At 50.4% G+C, this 20,318-nt stretch overlaps 1 protein-coding gene and 1 long non-coding RNA gene across 2 annotated transcripts; one reads left to right on the top strand and one right to left on the bottom strand.

Moving 5' to 3' along the window:
- Positions 1–1,443: 1,443 nt before the first annotated feature.
- Positions 1,444–10,181, bottom strand: LOC129480299 (NUT family member 2D). The gene is made up of 8 exons (XM_055274031.2): positions 10,123–10,181; positions 7,360–8,059; positions 5,272–5,400; positions 4,165–4,304; positions 3,620–3,722; positions 3,292–3,529; positions 2,697–2,813; positions 1,444–2,365 (listed from the first exon to the last, which is right to left on the bottom strand). The coding sequence occupies exons 1-8, from the start codon at positions 10,136–10,138 to the stop codon at positions 1,580–1,582; spliced, it is 2,229 nt and encodes a 742-aa protein (XP_055130006.1). The 5' UTR covers positions 10,139–10,181; the 3' UTR covers positions 1,444–1,579.
- Positions 10,182–13,394: 3,213 nt separating this feature from the next.
- Positions 13,395–20,230, top strand: LOC129480949 (uncharacterized). The gene is made up of 3 exons (XR_008657197.2): positions 13,395–13,843; positions 17,917–18,036; positions 19,549–20,230. It is a non-coding gene; the product is annotated as an uncharacterized lncRNA (long non-coding RNA).
- The last annotated feature ends 88 nt before the right edge of the window (positions 20,231–20,318 follow it).

Raw genomic sequence — 20,318 nt, 5'->3', positions numbered from 1 at the left:
ACCTGTAGTCCCAGCTACTTGGGAGGCTGAGGCAGGGGAATCGCTTGAACCTGGGAGGTGGAGGTTGCAGTGAACCAAGATCGTGCCATTGCACTCCAGCCTGGGTGACAGAGCAAGACTCTGTCTCAAAAAACAAAAAATTAATTCCTGGAAATGGATTAGCTTGCTGACAAGAGTTATTCCACTGTGTGTTCCTACCTGCAATACCTGAGGATGTCCATTTCCTCATGATTTATAAACTAACTTATTTTATAGATGTAATTTTCATACATTTGGGGGTATCATTCTAACTTCATTATTATTACTTCAAGGTGTTATTCTTTCCCCATCATCATCATGGTCATTATCATAACTAGTTGGTGCTAACAGTAGTCACCCTGCATTGAGAACCCATGCTCCAGGCCCTTTCCACATAGACTTGGTTTAATTCCATTCACTCCTCACAAAAATCATCTGAAAGAAAGAATCACTAAGCCATTGTATAATTGAAACACAAGAGGCAAGTGACTTGTGTGCCCTTGGGCAGGTAATTTAAACACTCTGTGCCCCCAAGTTCCAATAGATAAATGTAAATAATAATATCTTTCTTACCTACTACATGGGGTCAACAGTTAAAGTACTGTACATTTGTGAGGTATTTCATGGCACCTGTGAATTGCTCATGTGATGACATAGTGTGCTTCCAGTGTCAGTGTGCTGGGAAGAAGACAGAATAGGAAGAAGACTGAAAAGATGCCGAATCTAGTGCAGGGTATCCTGGGGAAAACACCTCCTGTTTGTCCAACAGCAATTGGCCACACATTGAAGACACACTACCTGCCTGTGAACAGGGGTGACCCTGTTGAAATCTTGTGGAAAGCTTGAGATTCTCCTTAGACGGTGTTTATCCCTTGAGCTGGCACAAATGCGGTTTGTTGTTCAGTTTTTCCTTCTACTCTGCCTCTATCTGGTACAAAACTGAATTGAAGAGGATATAAACCAGCAGGGAACAATCTGAAATCAGAATGGTGACAATGGGAGAAAGTAATCTTGGTTCAACCCAATGTTCACCTGAAGTCTCTTTATTAAAGACTACTAACAGGAATAAAATTGCATAATAATCTTCCTATGATAATTTCAAGTTCCAGAATTTCTCTATGGAACTTTCAAATTTCACCTCTGTTAACTCATGGAATTTTCCCTAGAATCTGCAAATTCCCGAAGTCTTTGGAGGTTTGATCACTCGCTGGTCAGTGGTACTATAAAAGGATTCTGGGGAGTTTGACTCAGTAGCGCCAAGGACAGAGGCAGCAGCCCCGAGAGCATTTTCCAACACAGCTACATTTATTCACATTTACACACGAGGCCCCCAACGCACTGCTTCCCACCCCCACTCCCCAGCTCCTTCCCCCAAGACCCTCCCTTCCTGCCCTCCCCATTCAGCCAACCTCTCCCTCCCCTCCCTCTCCTACCCTACCCTCCAAAGCTAAGGTCCAGCACGATCAGCAATGGGGGAGAAGAAGCTTTTGACTGCTTTGGGGCATCGGATGCCAGAGCCCCACCCTTGGGGATTGGCCCCAGAGAGCCTGCCCAGAAGCCCCTACTGGCTACAATGCTGCTGCTTCTCCTTCCTGGAGACCAAGGGGTCACCCTTTCTCTTTTGAGACCGTGAGGTGCCACCCAGCCCCCAAGCCAGGGATTGCTCCCCAGAGACCCTGAGCCCAGGCCCTGGGTGGGGTGTCTCTTCAGCAGGGGATGGGCTTCCCAAGAGAGGTCGCTTCTTGGACTTGGTGGCAGGAGATGGTGCTAGGCTGAGGCCTCTTCTCTTAACAGATGGGGGCTGAAGAGCTCCCTGGGGTCCACACTTTTCTGGGCTGAGAAGGCCCGAGGCAGGGACAGGGCTCTGGGGTAGCCACCAGGGCGGCAGCTTGTGCTGGGAACCTAAGAGGAAGGCCAGGCTGGGGAGCTCCTCCTCCTCACTTGACCCCTGAGCCAGCCCATGTGACTCCCTGACAGGAGACCCTCCAGACAGATCCAAGGCATCCTTGGTACCCAGGCCGGGGCAGGTGGGTCTGTGGTCTTGGGGAGGAGAGGTTGGCCGGGCAGCCCTCAGCCCAGGGGGATCCTGACACCCCAAAAGCACAGCAGAGTCTTTGGACCTGGCCATGCCAGTGTGTGCTCTGCCTCGTCCCTGAGGGTCCCAGGCTGCCATCTGGGGTGGGCAGGTTTCCATGCCAACCCCTTGTTGGGGGTCAGGGATGTTTCTCTCTGCTCCTTGGCCAGCTGCAAACTCGGAAGAACTAGAGTCCAACCGGGCCATGCCATGACCAGGGGCTGCCCTCGCATGCTGTTTCTCCTTCCAGGGTAGGAGGCGCTTCTCCACTAGCTGCGGGAGGAAAGGGGGCACTTACTGGCGCTGCCCCAGGTAAGCAGGGCCCAGGGTGGTGGAGACCAGGGCACTTGGGTGGGAGGCAGGGAAGCCTGAGGCAGCTGGGCTTTAAGTCAAAGAGAAAGGGTGTGGCTCTGCTGGACATCCCACTGGGCCTCACGACAGCTTGCATGCTGACTCCCTTCCCTGGCTCCTCTCCACCCTACTCCCTCTGAACCTGCATCTTCCCACCCCGGAGTGGCTCCCCAAGAAGCCGCACATCCCCAGCCAGGGGGGTTAGACAATCAGGTGGGCCTTGTGTGCCGGGTCCCTCCTGCCCCTGGGGTACCTGGGCAAGGGTGAGTCCTTCCTCCTGCTCCAGCTCCTGGCTTAGGGCCAAGAAGTCCATCTGTGGATCTGGGGAAAGCAATTCTTCCAGGAATCGGGGGTGAATGACGGCCTCCACCTGGAAACAGAAGGAAGAAGGCGTGAGCCTCCTGGGCAGGGAGTAGCCTGGAGCCAAGGACACCTGGAGGAGATGCAGAAAGCTGCGCGTGCCCCATCCCCACCCTCCTGGGGCTGTCTCATATCATGGCGACCACCAGCTACAGACACGGACCACAGACCTGGTAGCATACACACAGACAGACAGAGACATACAAACCACACACAGACGCACAAACAGACCCACATACGACACAGGAAAAGACAGACACAGGTAACATACACTCCACACTCACACCCACACAGACACACAAAGACACACAGTAACCACAGACACAAACACACAGCAACACACAGACACACACAATCCCATACACAGACACTCAAATCCGTGGAAATACACACACTGCTGAGTAGCTAAGGAACAGAGCTTAATTCCAAGGACCTGGGAGTGCCACCCCCTGGAATCCTGCAGACCCCAGCAGTCCAGGCCAGCCCACCTTGGTGACAAAGTCTTTCTGGGAACACAGCTTGTCAATGTAGCTCAGGAGGCCCGGATCGGGGGGCGTCCAGTCCTCTTCCTGTGGCTGCTTCACTTCGCCCTCTTCCCATTGTTTCTCGGGCTCCCCCGTGGCCCCGAGGGAAGGCCCCAGCAGCTCCTCCATGATGTCCACATGCTCCTGCACCACTTCTGGGGGAATCTCCTTGGGGACCTTGGTCTCTGCTGGTCTCTGGGGACTGCGTGGTGGCAGGCAGGCCTTGGTCTCTGCTCGCCGGTGGGGCCGGGGTGGTGGCAGGTGGGCCTTGGTCTCTGCTCGCCGGTGGGGCCGGGGTGGTGGCAGGCAGGCCTTGGTCTCCACTGGCCTCTGGGTCCTGGGTGGTGGCAGGCAGGCAGTCGGGGCCTTGGGGCCGGCCTTGCTGGGAAGGCACACTGAGGCAGAGAGGGAGGAGGGCAGGCGTGGTGAGGGCCACTCCTCCTGCTTGCACCACACAGGGGAGGGCAGGGCTTGAGGATGTGAAGTGGGTCCCAGCTGGGTCACGACCACCTGAACCACAGCACCCCCGGAGGAGGCAGGAGGGGCACATCTGAGACAGCGTTGCTTGGGAGGAAGTTTGGAGCCACCAATATGCCATGTACTCTTCCTGCTCATCCCTACTTCCTGGGCAGAGCATATGTGGAGTTTTGGACAGGCAAGGGGAGAGAGTAGCTAGGAAACTTGACCAGGTCAATACCCAACATATGCTCCCGGAAGCTGTCCTGTTGGAGGGAGCAAATCCCCTTCTTGAACGGAAGCATGGGGTGTGGGGACAGTGGCCTCCCTTGGCCCCTTTGGCCTTTGCCATGGCTCCTGTGGGAATGTGGGAAGCCATACCTGGCTGCTTGACCACCTCAGGGGCCAGGGGTCCTTGAGGTTCAAGCCTCGGTGTGGCTGGAAGAGGCAGGCACTGGGGCTCCTTCATCCATTGCGATTTCTGACTCTGCATCTTCTCCTCAGCCTCAAACTCCAGGAACCTGGGGGTGAAGGAGGCCCAGGCTGTGCTGAGAGGGTCCAGGCCCCCTCCCCCCAGGACCAGGCAGCGGCCGAGGGCAGGGATGGGAGGCAGTGCTTCGGGTGGGCTGTCCAGGCCCTCACTGGGTCCCATACCCCAGTCCCAGGAGGGAGCTGCTTCCAGAGTTCTGGGCTCACCCTCCCTCACCCGGCCCCTGCAGAGCCCATGGCATCAACGGGGCTTCGTGATTAAAATCAGGGCCACGAGGTCCAGGAAGGTCCCGGAGGACCCCTCCTCTGGGTTTCAGCTGGCCAGGGGTGGGGTGTATGGCAAAAGGCATCAGGGATGATGCCCAGATGCAGGAGTCCTGAGGCTGGAACTGTGGGCCCCTGAAAGATAACCCAGGGGCACGAGGCCTGGGAGACCCCCAGTCAGGAGGAAGCAAAGCTGAGCCCAGAGGACAGGGCCCCTTTCCCCTGAGGCTGCTGTCTGTCTGTCTTCATGGAGGGGACTGCCCAGGAGCAAAGGCAGTCAGGCCAGAGATTGGTCTCATGGTGTCCCGGGCACAGGTCTCCCCGACCCAACTCCCTGGCCAGGCTGGGCTGGGAGAAAACCGACTTCTGGCCACTGCTGTCAGGAGCCTGCATCCCACTCCTGTCTTTAGTCACTAGCGCCCCTTCTCCCCATCCCCACAGCTGAAGGTGACCCCCTTTGGGCTGTGATGCTGGCTGCTCCCGCCATGACCTCCCATGTCAAGGCAGGGGTTGGCCCCAGGCCAGGCAGCTGGTGCTTCCCAATAGGGAGGACGGAGACCCCAGAGCACTCTAGGTGGCAGGAGCAGCTTCCTGAGGGAGCCAGGGGCCCAGAGCATCCTGTGTTTGTCCACACACTCCTCATGCTCTACTTTGAGAAGCCACCACGGCCACCGGGCCTCTGTCATTCACTGTCACCCTGCCATGCGGGCCCTGCTCCCAGGACCCCAGACTCACTTTTCCGCTATCTCGTAGAAGATCATCCGGTCAAAGTTGCTCGTGTGCTGCCATTCCCGCATGGCCCGCCACAGTCCCTCCTCCAGGGTCATGGTGGGCTTCCGCCGGGCCAGGGATCCGAGAACTAGGCTGTAAACCAGTGCAGTCAGTCCCAGTCTATAAGCCCACCCTTCATCCCAAGCCCACCTGGTCCCAACACCTGGCCCCTGTCCTCCCCACACCTGTCCTGCCATCTATCCCTGTCCTGTTCTCCTCCAGTGTGGGCTCCTCAGGCCCCAGGACATGCTCCCCAAGATCAAACATCAACACAAGCTACTGAGTGGCCTCTCTGACTGCCCCTCGAGTCCTCGGTGTTGAGAAGTGAACCCAGTACTATGGGTGGAACATGTGTGTCCCCAACATTCCTGTGCTGAAGCCCTCAGCACCAGTGTGTCAGTATTTGGAGGCAATCAGGGTTAGAGCAGGTCATGAGCGTGGGTCCCAGTCATGGAATCCAAGCCCTGATAAGGGCAGGAGGAGATGCCAGGGCTCTTGCTCTCAGCCACAAGGAGACACAGCCAGAGACAGCTCTCTCCAGCCAGGAGGGGGGCCCTGACCAGACACCCAATCTGCTGTCACCTTGATCTGGGACTTCTGGCCTCTGGAACTGGGAGACATGAATGTGTCTTGATAAAGCACCCAGTCTACGGGATTTGTTACGGCAGAGCCTGAGCTGACTGAAACAGCGTGCACACAGAATGACCTGGGGGCGAGGGTTAAAGTGCAGGTTCCAGGGCCCCAAGACTGAGCATTTAACCAGCTTCCTGGGGACTCTGGAGCAAGGCAGCCCCGGGGGACGTAGCCTCAGGGCCCTGGAGCATGAGGAGCAGGAACACACGTCCAGAACCAAAGCACAGCGGTGTCCAAGCCACTGCAAGCAGCAGGTACAGCTCCCCACATTCCCACAGGAGCCATGGCAAAGGCCTGGGAGCCTGGGGCAGCGCCACTCCAAGAATCAGGGTCCCCAGTGCACCGGGACTCTGCTCCAAGGGGGAATGCAACCAGTTCCAGGGTGTGGGGACAGCGAGATTGTTGGGGATTAAGATGGGGCCACCTTCCACCTACACCCCAGGCAGGGGACTTCCCTAGGGGAATGGCCAGTGTGTTGCACGGTGGATGTGCTCAAGCTCCCGTTTGTTCATCAGTGGGAAACACGGGGTCACAGAGGCACCGCAGGGTGGAGAGAGGCAGGGACTGGGAATGAAACCACAAACTCTGCAGATGCTGACGTTGCTGCCTCACAGTCACCACAGTCCATGGCCCTGGGCTGCTGGGCTTGAGGTGCACTCAGAGCTATCACTGGAGCCCGTGGCTTTGGGGAGTGCTCTCCTAGATGGCCTAGTCCTGATGATGATAGTAATTGGGGACAGTAATCATAATTGCTGTCATGTAATGTGTCATAGCATGTGCCAGGCACTGTGCTATGCATGTCATATGTGAGTTCAAGTTATCTCTTCACCATCCTCTGGATGAAGCATCATTGTGCCTTTTTCTGGGTAGGATTGAGGGTGAAGATGCAAATACCTGCTCAGCATCAACCTCAGTGCAGAGCCCAAGACCATCCCCCATGCAGGCTCCACCGCCACTGTGCTAACTGGACCTCAGCTGAACTGCGGGTATGTGCCAGGTTCCTGCTGGACCCTGCAGCTCCTCTACCCAGCCGCATGTGATGTGCTCCTGACCATCAATACTGGGTTAAAGGGGAGGCACTGGGGTGTGTACTCAAAGACCTAAAGCCAAAACGTAGCTCACATCACACCAGGAACCCTCTCTGACTTGGGTCTTCTGTAAACATTGTTGTGAAAATCATTGAAAGTAAGGATTGGCTGGACTCATGGGACAGTGACGGGCAGTTGAGATGAGGCCCCTGATAGTCTGTCCTGAGCCGCAGCCAGATTAATGTTGTTGAAAATGTACCTTCCCGTAGTGCAACCCATCACCCTCACAACTGCCCTGCCATCTCCCCTTAACAGCTTGACCTCCTGTCCATCCAGCAGCCTCTTTATGTGTCAGCTGCAGGACCAGCTCTGGTGCCCTGAGGACACTCACATGAGGAAGCAGGAAAGCGCTTCGGTGTCAGGACTCTGGGGAAGGTGCCTCCGGGCCAGGGGCTTGTAGTGCTGCCAGAGTTGGAAGTTCTCATAGACACTCTTGGGGTTACAGGAGTCGTCTGGCGGGGCCTTGGCCTGGGAGGAAGCCAGGCTGCCCTCTCCATGAGCCCCTTGTGACCATGGCCCAGCATTCCCTTGGGACACGATGGGGGGCAACTGGGCAGCTGGTGGTGACGGTGGTGGAAGAGGAAGGCCCTGGGACCAGCCTCCCTCATAGGCCTGGGTGCCCCCAACCACCTGGGCAGCCATAACAGGCACCACAGGAGCAGCTGCCAGGAGTAGGGGAGGTGGACACATGACACCTCCGCAGAGGGTGCCTGGAGCCTGCCAGACGAGGGGGGCCTGAGTTAGGACCAAGGTCTGTGCCTCAGGGGCCTTCACAGGCTCCACCTCTGTCCTCATCTGGACAAAGACGTTGGCGGCCCCGGCCCCACTCGGGCCATGGCCATCCTGTCCTGTCACCAGAGGTGTGCTGGGGAAGGCAGACAGCACCAGAGGGCCCCCTGGAGGAACCCCTGCAGTCACAAGGGGCGGCCCGTGTGCTGGGCCGGGAGCGGGTGTGGTGAAGGGCAGAGCCGTGAACACAGACACGGAGGCGCCAGGGTTCACGGTCACGCCTGGTCCCAGCACTGGGTATGCTGCAGAGACAAAGGAAAGAGGTGAATGAGCTGGGGTCTCCAGGTCCACACTAGTCACTGGGGAATCAGAGGGGAGTCCCAACAGCTGAGGGCGTATGACAGGGAAACTCTGCAGCTTGCAAGTGTCCCTGAGTGTGCATTGGACGCTCTGTTCCTCCACAGAGAGTCGCTCCACTAGAGAGCCTGGCCCCGGTCACCAAGACTTCCTGACCCCTGTCTCCCAAGAAGCAACAGCCAAGCCTTCACTGCCCGAGGGTCTCCCTCAGGCGTCCCTGGCAGACCCTGTCAGCCTCACAGGCATCTCTCAAGCCATGGGTCAGCGATGAGTCTCTCAGCGGCTTGGTGGTCCTCAGCGTGCTCAGCAACAGGTGAGGGGCCTACCCCAGGGCAGTGCTCGGCACTCAGAAGGCCAACAGGAAGCCAGAAGCTTCCGAATACTATGGCCCCATCTCCTCTTCAATCTTCCTTTTCCTGAAGCTCTTGTAAACCCCTTTCTTTCCTAGCTCAAACACAACAAAAGAAAACCACTGGATGGAAATCTTTCCCAAACCAGCGCCTTAGGAACCCTGAAGATAATCCATAACTCATCATGCCCAGCATGTAAGTGATTGTCCTGGCACCACCCACAGCAAGTGCTAAATAGGGGTCAGATTCGGGCCACCCTTTCCTCAGTACTCGATGGTCCCAGCTGCCACTCAGGAAGCTCTGTTCCCAGGGAGCAGGTGTGAGAGGCAGTGGCGGAGTCCCCTGGGATAGAGTCACTGCATAGCCAGCAGCAGCTGCACATGATTAGAACACAGCCAGCAAATGGCGAGCAGCAGGGCTATCGGGGAGGTGTCTAGGGATTTTCACAGCTGCTGGTCATGTTACAATAGGTAGTGGAACAAGGAGCCCATCTCTGGTCCTTCTTCTTTGAGCTCCCAATAACTGAACATAATGACCAACCAAGAACCAGCGGTTCTTGGGCCACGGGCCAGGTGAGGCAAAGTTGTCTGGAACTCATCCCTGTTCACTAGGACCTCATGCAGTCTCTAGTCAAGGGGAAGAAGGGATACAGCACATGCACCTCATCTTTCAGGACACATATCCTAACTTAAATAATAATAATAAGAGAACCATCTTCCTATTTGTGCGCTACACTCCTTTCTCTACTGAAAAGGAAACCAGCCTTTCCAGACCCTTCCACTGAGAACCAGCAAGAATCCACACCTGTCCCCCATTCATGAGGTAGTATAAATGGAACAGGAGCAAATTCTTCATCTCCACAGTAACACAAAGTGCAGAGGACAGGCCATGAGCTAGCAGACAAGAGGAAGTGGGTCTGAAGACCTGAGCTTCCGCAAAAGGGCAAACAATTCAGAACAACTTAGGAAACCCAGGCCCTGTGTTGCCTGAACTTCCTCATCTGCCCCCACCCCTGTTAAATCAAAGCCAACAGCTACCTGAACTGACAGAGAAGCCATCTCTGGGGAGGGAGCTGAGGGGCTCTGGGCTGTGGCAGTTACAGTAGCCCCCAGCCTCGCCCACCCAGAGGCTGTCACTACATGCTCTGTCACAGCCAACCTACCCAACAGTTTCCTGGCTGAGACCACTTCTCCCCACTCCTCCCTAAGATCTAGAAAACTCCAGTCCAAATCCCTCTGAACACTATGGAAGGGCAACTTCCAGCTGCCTGAAGACATGGCACAGGGTTCAGGCTTGTCTGTCATCCTCCTGGGGCCACCAGCACAACACGATCCCACCACTCCCTACAAACACACAATGACATGACCTGTCTCCTTCTAGAAAGGATCAATCCATCCACTCTGTCCTTTCCCCTACATGGTGTATTCCCCCAGGCATCTTGGTCCACCTCTAGGAGCGATCCTCCCTAAACACAGACTCAGGGTGCCATGGCCATCCCCAGGTGTGATGTCCTTGGGGACATCCAGTGCTCCCTCCCTCCTCAACATCAGCCCTATCAACTGTCCCCAGGGGCAGTGTCAAATTTGAATTCCCAAGGAGTTGAGGCATGGCAGTTGAGGCATGGCAGCTGAGGCATGCCCCCATCCCTACAGGCTCACCTCCATTTGAAGCCATCCCCTCAGGCTGGGTACTGACCACCACTGTCTGGCAGTTTCCGCAATGAAACTGGGTAAGACCCAGAGTGTGACCTGGCTCAGCAGATGCTCCTGAGTCCAAGTGGAGCAGTAAAAATTTGAAAGTAAACAGGTTTGGAACATAGGACCCCAGACATTCTGCAGAGGGGGAGGGGCAGTGGGGAGCTGGTAGGGGTGGGGGACATTCTGTGAAGGGCTTCAGCCATTAGGCAAGAACCTGAGTTTCCCTTCCAACTGGAAGGCAGCAACAGAGATGGTGTGCACCTCTTTAGGCAACTTTTAAATTGTCCTTCTGACTCACAGCAAAAGCTTCTACCTGATGTCCCCTTTACTTCCATTCTTTATCAACAGACCTACTTTCGTGCCAATCAACACACGCTCCTTCCCACTTTGGCTCTTTCCCACTCTTGATGAATTTCAACAGGGGCTGCACTTCGTGAACAAAATTAAAACAAGTTTTCATTCTGAGAAACACAGGGGTTCTTAGGAAGGCAAGGGGACTGGGTGTTTGAAATCAGGATGGCCTCAGCCGATCCAGGCTATTAGGTGGCTGTGTGCTCATCATTGTTTAGGAAGCAATCCTTGTGTCCCCAGGTCAAGTATGTTGCTGGAATCTCTGTCCACACCAGCAGGCCAGCCTTACTTCCCAGCCCCTTTGCTGGAAAGCCTCAATCCAGGAGAGTGGCTATGCGACCTACAGCACTGAGACCAGAAATCCTTTCAGTTTGTTTCCCAGCATATTGTGCTGGTGTTAAATGTTTATTTTTTATCTTTCGAATGATTTTAATTTAAGCAAGCAATACTTTCATGGCTGCAAATTCAGACGTGCACAGTGGAATAGGCAATGACCAGCCTTCCTCCCATCTCTTTTCCCTGGCCATGACATTGTCTTTCCTGGAGGAAACAGGTGTTATCTGATTGCTTCTCATCTTCACTGACACACACCCTGGCTGGCCTCTCTCACCTCACTGTTGGCCTCATCTTCACCATACATTCTTGCTGTTTCGAATCCAGTGTCATCGCATGTGGTTCTCTGCGTGGGAATTATTGTAGCCTGTCTTTAAAAAAAACTTCATTCTCATTTCCACACTGAGAATCACTGTCCGTTTATTAGTGTCAAAACGACAGGAAAGAGCACTCATGTTCTGTGTGGTGAACAAGGGGAGTGTTAGGAAACTGGTCAAAGGAGATAAGGAGTGAGTATGCAGAGCACAGCAGCAGAATCTTCTGAGACACACACGTCACTCCCTGCTGGGCAGGGTAATTTTGCACGATGGGAGGGTGTTGGGGAAGGGAAGAGGCCCTTCAGCCAGACCGGTGCACACTGCGAACCTTCACTGAAACACACCCTGTTGGCACTTACAAAGCATTTGGCCCTTTCGAAGACATTTGGACTCAAGAAGGCAGAGTTGCAGGAAAATGTAACAGGGGCCACACTGCAGGGGCAGGAGGTGGATTGCAAGTCTCAAGCCCAGGGTTCTCCCCTCCTTGCCCTAGTTGTGTGAGAAGGTCATTTCCTAACTCCTGTCCAATATCCACATGAGTTCTCGGTTTTGTCCCAACTGTAAACCTGAATGGTCCAGCAAGCATTTCTATGAAATGCCTCCACAGTGGCCACTGGGAGGGGAGTGACCTCCACGCAGTGACTGCCTGTCTGGGTGCTCCCAGGCCTTTTGTCCTCTGAGACAGAACTGCCTTCTTACATGCAGCCATCTTCTGCTGTGCAACTCTACCTCAATCTTAGCTGAGAAGATCAACGGAGAGCAGCAATTCAAGCAAAATCATGGTAAACTTAGCAAAACAAAACAAAACCAAACACACCGTAAACGCTTTGGAGATCTTTCTGAGGACTTGATCTTTTATCAGGGGGCAAACTTACATGATTTTCAATCACTAACTTCATCTAAGAGGGATGTTGAAGCAAAATATCATACTCAGATACTGAAGAAGAGCAGAATTCTTGGTTCCTTCCTCCCTTGTCAAGTCAGTCAATCGATGCTTTCTCAAGATTCTCACACATGGCTTTGATACGGGATTTGAATGAGTCTTTTTCTGAGCCAGTGATACAAAAAATATACTGTGGAACAGTGTCTTGTCTTAATTCTGTAATCGCTTCTGTACATGTTTGAAGTCCTAGACCCCAGGAGGAGAGACAATCAAATTAGCCAAAGGTAATTTGTGAAGACTGGCCATAGGAGGTGGTGGCTAAAAGTCCTCCGGCCCCTGCTCTCTGAGCATCCCCACAGAAAGTCCTGGGCCGCACTGACTGCTGAGAAAGAACATCTCAGGGCTTGGATCCCCTGTTCAGAGGACACATACTCTTCCACCCAGTAGAGGAATGGCGGCTCCATGCTGTGTCCTGCAGAGCTCTCAGTCTCTGCACTCAAGGCCCTGGGCCTGCATAGACGCGAAGGCTCTTCAGTGTTATCACGTGGAGACAGACGATAGGAATCCTGCAAATGAGCAGAAAGGATGTGACGATTAAAGTTTTTTCTGAAGCTATTACAAACTCAAGTCAGTGAGTTGCTTGTCTACTAGTTTTTTATTGCCAACTGGAATTCTGCACTGTGTTGCAGAGTCAGGGGTGGGGGAGCCTGGAATTGTTCCCTTACTATCTGCTGCTTTATCGACTGAAATTGATCAAGGCTACAACAAAAACATTTCTAGAAATCATTTGAATGCGGTAGGAAAAACTCTGGGAATGGAGTCAGAAGAAAGTATATTTTGGAGTGTGTTTTCAGGTCTAAAATTCTTTGCCAGAAATATTCTTTAATGGACTCTCCAGACTGAGTAGGAAAACAGGGCATACTATTTTTTGAAAGGCATGAGCAGGAATGAAATAAATGCCATCCAAAGGGAATGCAAGACATGCAATTTGAGGATACTTTGCTTTAGGATAAACCCTCCAAAGGTAAACCTTTCAGCAAGGGTGTTACCTAAGTGCATGGACTGCAGGTTTGTATTACCGAAAATTAGGAGTGGTCGTTGCGGATGCGCTGGTTTCTCAGAGGCATGGTCATGGAGTTTCCAATGAGGAGGCGTTGTCTGGCCCCACGAAGCGCCCAGGTGCCGCCTCCCTCCGTTTCCCCATCTCCAGCGGGGCCCTCCCAGGGCGGGCTCCTGGCTTGCCCCGTGCGCCTGCGCACGAGCCTTGAGGCGGGCCGGGTTCCAGCGCGAGGCCCGCGGAACCTCAACCGCTCCCAGCAGCGGTTGCCGGCGGTTCGTGGCAGGGAGACGCGCAGCGCGAGAGCAAAGGGCGGTTACCCAACGGCCTTCGCTCTCATGGCGTCCTACTTCGCGTTACCTAAAGCCAAGGGCGATTAGAAGGTAATCGCCTCCTGGTCATGCTTCCACTGGTCACCAGTGTCCGCGGGGCGACCCCACATTGTGACCAGAGCAGGCCTGTGGCTGAGCTCAAGGCGGGAGCGTTCATAGCTTTCCTAGCGGGGGCGCTGCGGGACGCCCAGGCTGCGCCCCTTTCCCTTGCTCACCTGGCCCTGAAGTGAAGGGGGAGGTGTAACAATGCAGTGGGAACCCCAAAGTGTGTCTGGGCCGTGCCTTTCACATTCCAAACAATGCAAAAGCTTGAGGAAAACCTCAGCAGTTGAAACCGTGATGCAGTTCAGCAAAGAAGTAGCTCCTGTCCTCGTAAAATCAGTGAAGTTCTCACGAACGACCTCATTGAGTAAGTTGTGAAGCTTGTTGACTTGATCAGAATGATCAGCCAGCATGCATGTTCTAATACGCTCATTTGTCAATAATATGAGCAGCTGCAAAGTGGAAGAACAGGCCTTTAGTCATAGTTTGTTGACGGTAGCACAAGTTGGTTGTGGTTGCAAGAGTGTGGCCAAAGTCAAGAAAAGCTTCCATGAGAATCGCTTACTTATGTGGAATTTACAAATTAAAAGTAGTGGTATATTATTTGTAAATTGTAGGCTACACATGTATCTAAAATTTACTGCACACACGTGTGTATCTTGGGTGGTTGGGTTAGTGTGTACTTGAGAATGTCAGGAAGATTGATTTTGGATTTTGGAGGGTGTGAGATTTGTGGGGGTGGTTTTGTGTATGTGAAAATATGCTTATATGAATTCTTAGTTTGGAATTTGATATGTATTTAATTGGTGAGAATCTAATATGTATTCACATGTGTGGGTTAGTTGTGTCTGTGTGGAGACTGCAGATTAAAGAAGGTCATAACTGGGCCCAGCACGGTGGCTCACACCTATAATCCCAGCACTTTGGGAGGCTGAGGTGGGTGGATCACCTGAGGTCAGGAGTTTGAGACCAGCCTGGCCAACATGGTGAAACCCTGTCTCTACTAAAAATACAAAAATTAGCCAGGCATGGTGGTGTGAGCCTGTACTCCCAGCTACTAGGGAGACTGAGGCAGGAGACAGGAGAATCACTTGAACCTGGGAGGCAGAGGCTGCAGTGAGCTGAGATCACACCTTTGCATTATATCCTGGGCCACAGAGCAAGACTCCGTATCAAAAAAAAAAAAAAAAAAAAAAGCTGTTAGGATTTGTTTGAATTATAGTACATGTTGTAGCTATAAATCAGTTGGGAGACTGACATCTTCAAAAGACTGAATATCCCAATCTATGAATATGGCCCTATCCTTTTCAAACTAATGCAGGAACAGAAAACCAAATGCTGCATGTTCTCATGTATAAGTGAGAGACAAATAATGAGCACACATGGATGCATAGACAGGAACAACAGACTCTGGGGCCTATGGGAAGATGGAGGGTGGGAGGAGGGAGAGGAGCAGAAAAAATAACTAGTGGGTACTGGGCTTAATACCTGGGTGATGAAATAATCTGTACAACAAACTCCCATGACAAGAGTTTACCTATATAACAAACCTGCACATGTACTCCTGAACTTCAAGTAAAAGCTAGAATATGGCCTGTGTCTCTTTTGCCTAAGACTTCTTTAATGTTTTTCTCTTGTTCTTACTGTTCTTGTTTTTGTTTTGTTTTTGAGACAGAGTCTCATTCTGTTGCCCAGGCTAAAGTGCAATGGCACGACCTCGGCTCAGTGCAACCTCTGCCTCCCGGGTTCTAAGAGGTTCTCCTGCCTCAGCCTCCCCAGTAGCTAAGATTACAGGCACATGCCACCATGCCCAGCTAATTTTGTATTTTTAGTAGATACAGGGTTTCCCCAAGTTGGCCATGCTGGACTCGAATTCCTGACCTCAGGTGATCCACCCGCCTTGGCCTCCCAAAGTGCTGGAATTATAGGCATGAGCCACCACGCCTGGCCTCTTCAATAGCTTTCATAAAGATATATAATTTTTTCCACTTACACATCTTTTGTTAAATTTATTTTTAGGCATTTTGTATCCTTTATTGCAACCATAAATGGTATCTTTTTAAAATTTGTCTTTTCTGTTTGTGGCTGCTAGAAGTGCGAATGATTTTTATATTTTGTATCCCACATTCTTGCTGAATATTCTTATCCATTCTTTTTTTAAAAAAAAAAATTTGAGATGGTCTTTCACCATGTTGCCCAGGCTGGTCTCGAACTCTTAAGCTCAAGCAATCCTGCCACCTTGGACTCCCAAAGTGCTGGGATTACAGGCATGAGCCACTGCACCAGGCCTAAATCTTCTTATCCATTCTAATAACTTAGCTGTAGATTCTCTTTGCCTTAATTTCTTTAATAGATATAGGATAATTTGGATTTTATAATTTGTGTCTTTTGAGGAAATTTGTCAGTTTCATCTAGCTGTCAAGTTTGTTGACATAAAGTTGTTTATAATATTCTTTTATTTTTAATATCTGTAGGATTTAATTGATATCTTCTTTTTGTTCTCAAAATTGGACATTATGTCTTTTTTCCTGATGAATGTTGCTGGAAGTCTTGTTTTGTTTCTGCTAGGATTTTATCATGTAGTTGTGTTGTATTGTCCATAAGTTTTTGGTTTTGTTATCTAGTTACTCTGTTGGTATGTGATGATGAGGGGAGATTTAAAAGTGATGTCATCGTCATTGCTGCCATTTTCTAGAACCCCACACTTTTATTTTTGAACTATATTTCAGTAGGTAGAATTTTAAGTTGGCAGATTTTTTTCATTTCACCATGAAAAATGTCATTCCATGGGGTTTCTGGCTTCTGTAGTTTCTGATGAAAAGTCCTTCTCCCATTTATTGTTGTTTCTTTGAAAGTAATATGTCTTTTTTTCCTCTGGCTGCTTTTGAATGTTTTCTTTTTTTTTTTTTTTTTAGCAATTTAATCACGATTTTTTTTCTATTTGCCTGCTTAGGATTTGTAGAGATTCCTGTCTGTGAATTAATGTCTTTTATTTGTTTTGAGATTTGTGGGGGAACGTTTTCTCTTTTTTAAAATTTCCTTTTATTTTTATTTATTTATGTTTTTTTGGTTTGTTTTTTGTTGTTGTTGTTGTTTTTGTTGAGACAGAGTCTCACTCTGTCACCCAGGCTGGAGTGCAGTGGTGCGATCTTGGCTCACTGCAAACATCGCCTTCTGGGTTCACGCCATTCTCCTGCCTCAGCCTCCCAAATAGCTGGGACTACAGGCACCCGCCACCACGCCCAGCTAATTTTTTGTGTTTATAGTAGAGATGGGGTTTCACCGTGTTAGCCAGGAAGGGTTCGATCTCCTGACCTGATGATCCACCCGCCTTGGCCTCCCACAGTGCTGGGATTACAGGCGTGAGCCACCATGCCAGGCCTATTTATTTATGTTTTTTGAGACAGATTCTCACTCTGTCGTCCAGACTGGAGTGCAGTGGTGCCATCTTGGCTCACTGCAACCTTCGCCTCCCAGGTTCAAGCAATTCTCCTGCCTCAGCCTCCAGAGTAGCTGTAACTACAGGTGCCCACCACCATGCCCGGATAATTTTTGTATTTTTAGTAGAGGCACTCTCTACCTCCTGTTATGGAGGAGGTAGAAACTGGTCTCAGTCTGGTCCAGTCTGGTCTCAAACTCCTGACCTCAAGTGATCTGCCCGCCTCGGCCTCCCAAAGTGCTGGGATTACAGGCATGAGCCACTGCACCCAACCCCATTTTCTCTTTAAATAGAGGTACTGTTCCACTTCCTTTCCTGGTTCTGGGACTCTAATTCCTCACAAGTTAGACCTGTCTGATATGTTCCATGTCTCTTGTTAACTTTCCTATATTTCCCATCTTTTTCTCTCTCTCTAACCTTCAATTTCAGTGTTTTCTACTAACCTAACTTCCACTTCTCTAATCCTCTCTTCTGTTTTGTCTAATTTGCTGATAAATCCATCTATTGGGTTTTTAATTGCTGTTATTTTTCTCAATTCTATATATCTTTTTAATCCTTAAAAAATAAAGTCCAGGTATTTGGTGAAATTCTCTATATTTTCTTGTTATTTTATTTTATTTTATTTTATTTATTTTATTTTATTTTATTTTTCTGAGACAGAGTTTCACTCTTGTAGCTCAGGATGGGGTGCAATGGTACGATCTCAGCTCATGTAACCTCTGCCTCTTGGGCTCAAGCAATTCTCCCACCTCAGCCTCCCAAGTAGCTGGGACTACAGGTGTGCACCACCACACCCGGTCAATTTTTGTATTTTTGGTAGAGATCAGGTTTTACCATGTTAGCCAAGCTGGTCTCGAACTCCTGACTTCCAGTGATCTGCCCACCTCAGCCTCCCAAAGTGCTGGGATTATAGGTGTGAGCCACTGCACCCCACCAATGTTGACTTTTTAAGCTATGTAATAGATTGACACTCACCATAAGCCTCTGCCCTCATTCTGCAGGTGGTGAAGGTGTTTATTGTCCTGACCCCACAGTTTCTGTCCCATGACAAGGACCAGCTGACCAAGGAGCTGCAGCAGCATGTAAAGTCAGTGACAGTCTCATGCAAGTCCCCAAGGAAGGTGAGTGAGGGCAGATGGAAGGGGTCTGGTGCCCCTGAACAGCTCCCAGTGCTCCTGCCCCATGTCTCATAGGGTGGCTGTGCAGGGGAAAGCTTAGGCAGTCACAGTACTGGCTTTTTCTTCTGCAGAAGAAGGAATTTGGTTTAGGGATGGGATGGCATAGTTGATTTATTTGGATGGAAATTGCTATCTTGTGTCAGAAATCCAAAAGGAATCATTGCTGACATATTAACCTAAAAACAAAAATCAGTCAAGTGCCCAAGGATATTTTTAGAAAGGTTATTTATAATCCTGTAAAAATTTGAAAAAAAATCCAAATCAGCAGCTTCCAAACTTTTTCTAACATGATTCATAGGAAGAAATATGTTCTGTTTTGCAACTCAAAATATATATACATACATATAACAAACAAAAATTAATAGAATGATATTTATCTTTATAAATGCAATGCATTCTGATATGGTTATTTTAATTCAATGCCTTGTGCAACCTACAAATAGTCAAACAATAGAGAAATAAGGTTTTCATAAAATTGAATATAACCCTGCAATTTAAAATAATGATTCAGTTTTTTATATCTTTAACATATATCTCAACACATATTAAGAGAAAAAAGCATACTATGAAAAAGTATACGTGGCATTATCCTATCTGTTTGAAAATAAAGTGCAAAGAGATACATATGCCAACAAGTTAACACTTCCTTCTTTGTAATGCTTTGCTGCATCGTCTGAGTATTGACAGTCAATACACATTATGAAGCTACATGGCTAGCATTGACTGAGTACCCACTGTGTGTGCCAGGCCCTGGGCTCAATGCTTTACATGGATTTTTATTTCATTAAATCCTCTCCTCCACCTGACATAGCATAGCAAACCATTTTACAAAAACAAAACTGAGGCTCAGAGACACAAAGTCAAATGCCCAAGGTTGCAGTCATTAAGAGGCACGGCTGAAACTGAAACCTATGTGTGTCTGATAACAAGTTCATGTTCTGAGGGTAGGCTAGTCTGCTTCACAGAGCATGAAATAGATGGTGCATGCCTGCGATGATGGGCTAGATATCACTGTAGGTACAGTGGACAGCCCCAGACAATGGAAATTTACAACACTGAAGGTTCTTATCCTGCTCATGCGGCACGTCCACCATGGCTTTGCTGGGCCTTGTGCTTCACATCCCCTCATCCACCAACAGGATAAGGGAGCAGCCTCCACCTGTCAGCTGCTCTAAGAGATGGACGAGAGGGTGGCCAGTCTCAGTGGCTCCCAACCCTTCTGTCTTGAGGTGACACGCTTCACTTCCACTCACAGCTCCAGAGTCACATCACATGGCTACATCCACCTTCAAGGGGCCAAGGGGAGAACCTGACACGCTCGGTGGATTCCATTAAGGCCACCATATGGTGTCAGCCTGTGTGGGAGACTGTGGAGGGGCAGAGGAGGAGGGTAGGGAATTGGTAGGAAATGACAACAGGACTAAGTCACTGTGGATTTCCCTTATCCTTAACCAGGTGGAGTTTATCCCGGAGCTGGCGAAAACCGTCACTGGAAAGATTAAACAAAGTGAACTTCGGAAAAGGAGCTTGGTCAGATGTAATCAGCAGTGAACTCGGAACCCACTGTGCACCTTGGGCCAATCCCTGGCCACTTCAGTCTCCCCACTAGGGCGGGGTGATGATGGGACATTGAGAGGGTTGATTTGGAAAAGTATCAGGAGTGCCACAATTCCAATGGTTTTCTTTTCTTTTTCTTTTTCTTTCTTATCTTTTTTTTTTTTTTTTTTTTTGAGACAGAATTTCATTCTCGTTGCCCAGGCTGGAGTTCAGTGGTGTGATCCTGGCTCACTGCAACCTCCACCTCCCGGGTTTAAGCCCTTCTCCCATCTCAGCCTCCTGAGTAGCTGGGACTACAGGTGCCCACCACCACACCCAGCTAATTTTTGTATTTTTAGTAGAAATAGAGTTTCACGATGTTGGCCAGGCTGGTGTTGAACTCCTGGCCTCGGGTGATCCACCCGCCTCAGCCTTCCAAAATGCTGGGATTTCAGGCGTGAGCCACCACACCCGGACTGTTTTTGTTCTTTTAAGTTGCATTCAGTTACTCTGCCTCCTCCAAGTCCTCTCTGTCTCTTTAGAATTTCCCAGGTGAGTACACAGATTGGAATTCCAGGTAATAAAATACTAATTTTGACAATACCCTGTGTGGAGCATTTATTCTGGGAATGAACCTATGTTAAGTGCCCTCGCTCTGTAGTTCTCCCTAATCCACAACCCGAAATATC

The sequence above is a fragment of the Symphalangus syndactylus genome, chromosome 4 (assembly GCF_028878055.3).
Source record: "Symphalangus syndactylus isolate Jambi chromosome 4, NHGRI_mSymSyn1-v2.1_pri, whole genome shotgun sequence".
NCBI lineage: Eukaryota > Metazoa > Chordata > Mammalia > Primates > Hylobatidae > Symphalangus > Symphalangus syndactylus.
The sequence above is the reverse complement of the archived record's forward strand: the minus strand, read 5'-3'. Positions and strand labels throughout refer to the sequence as shown.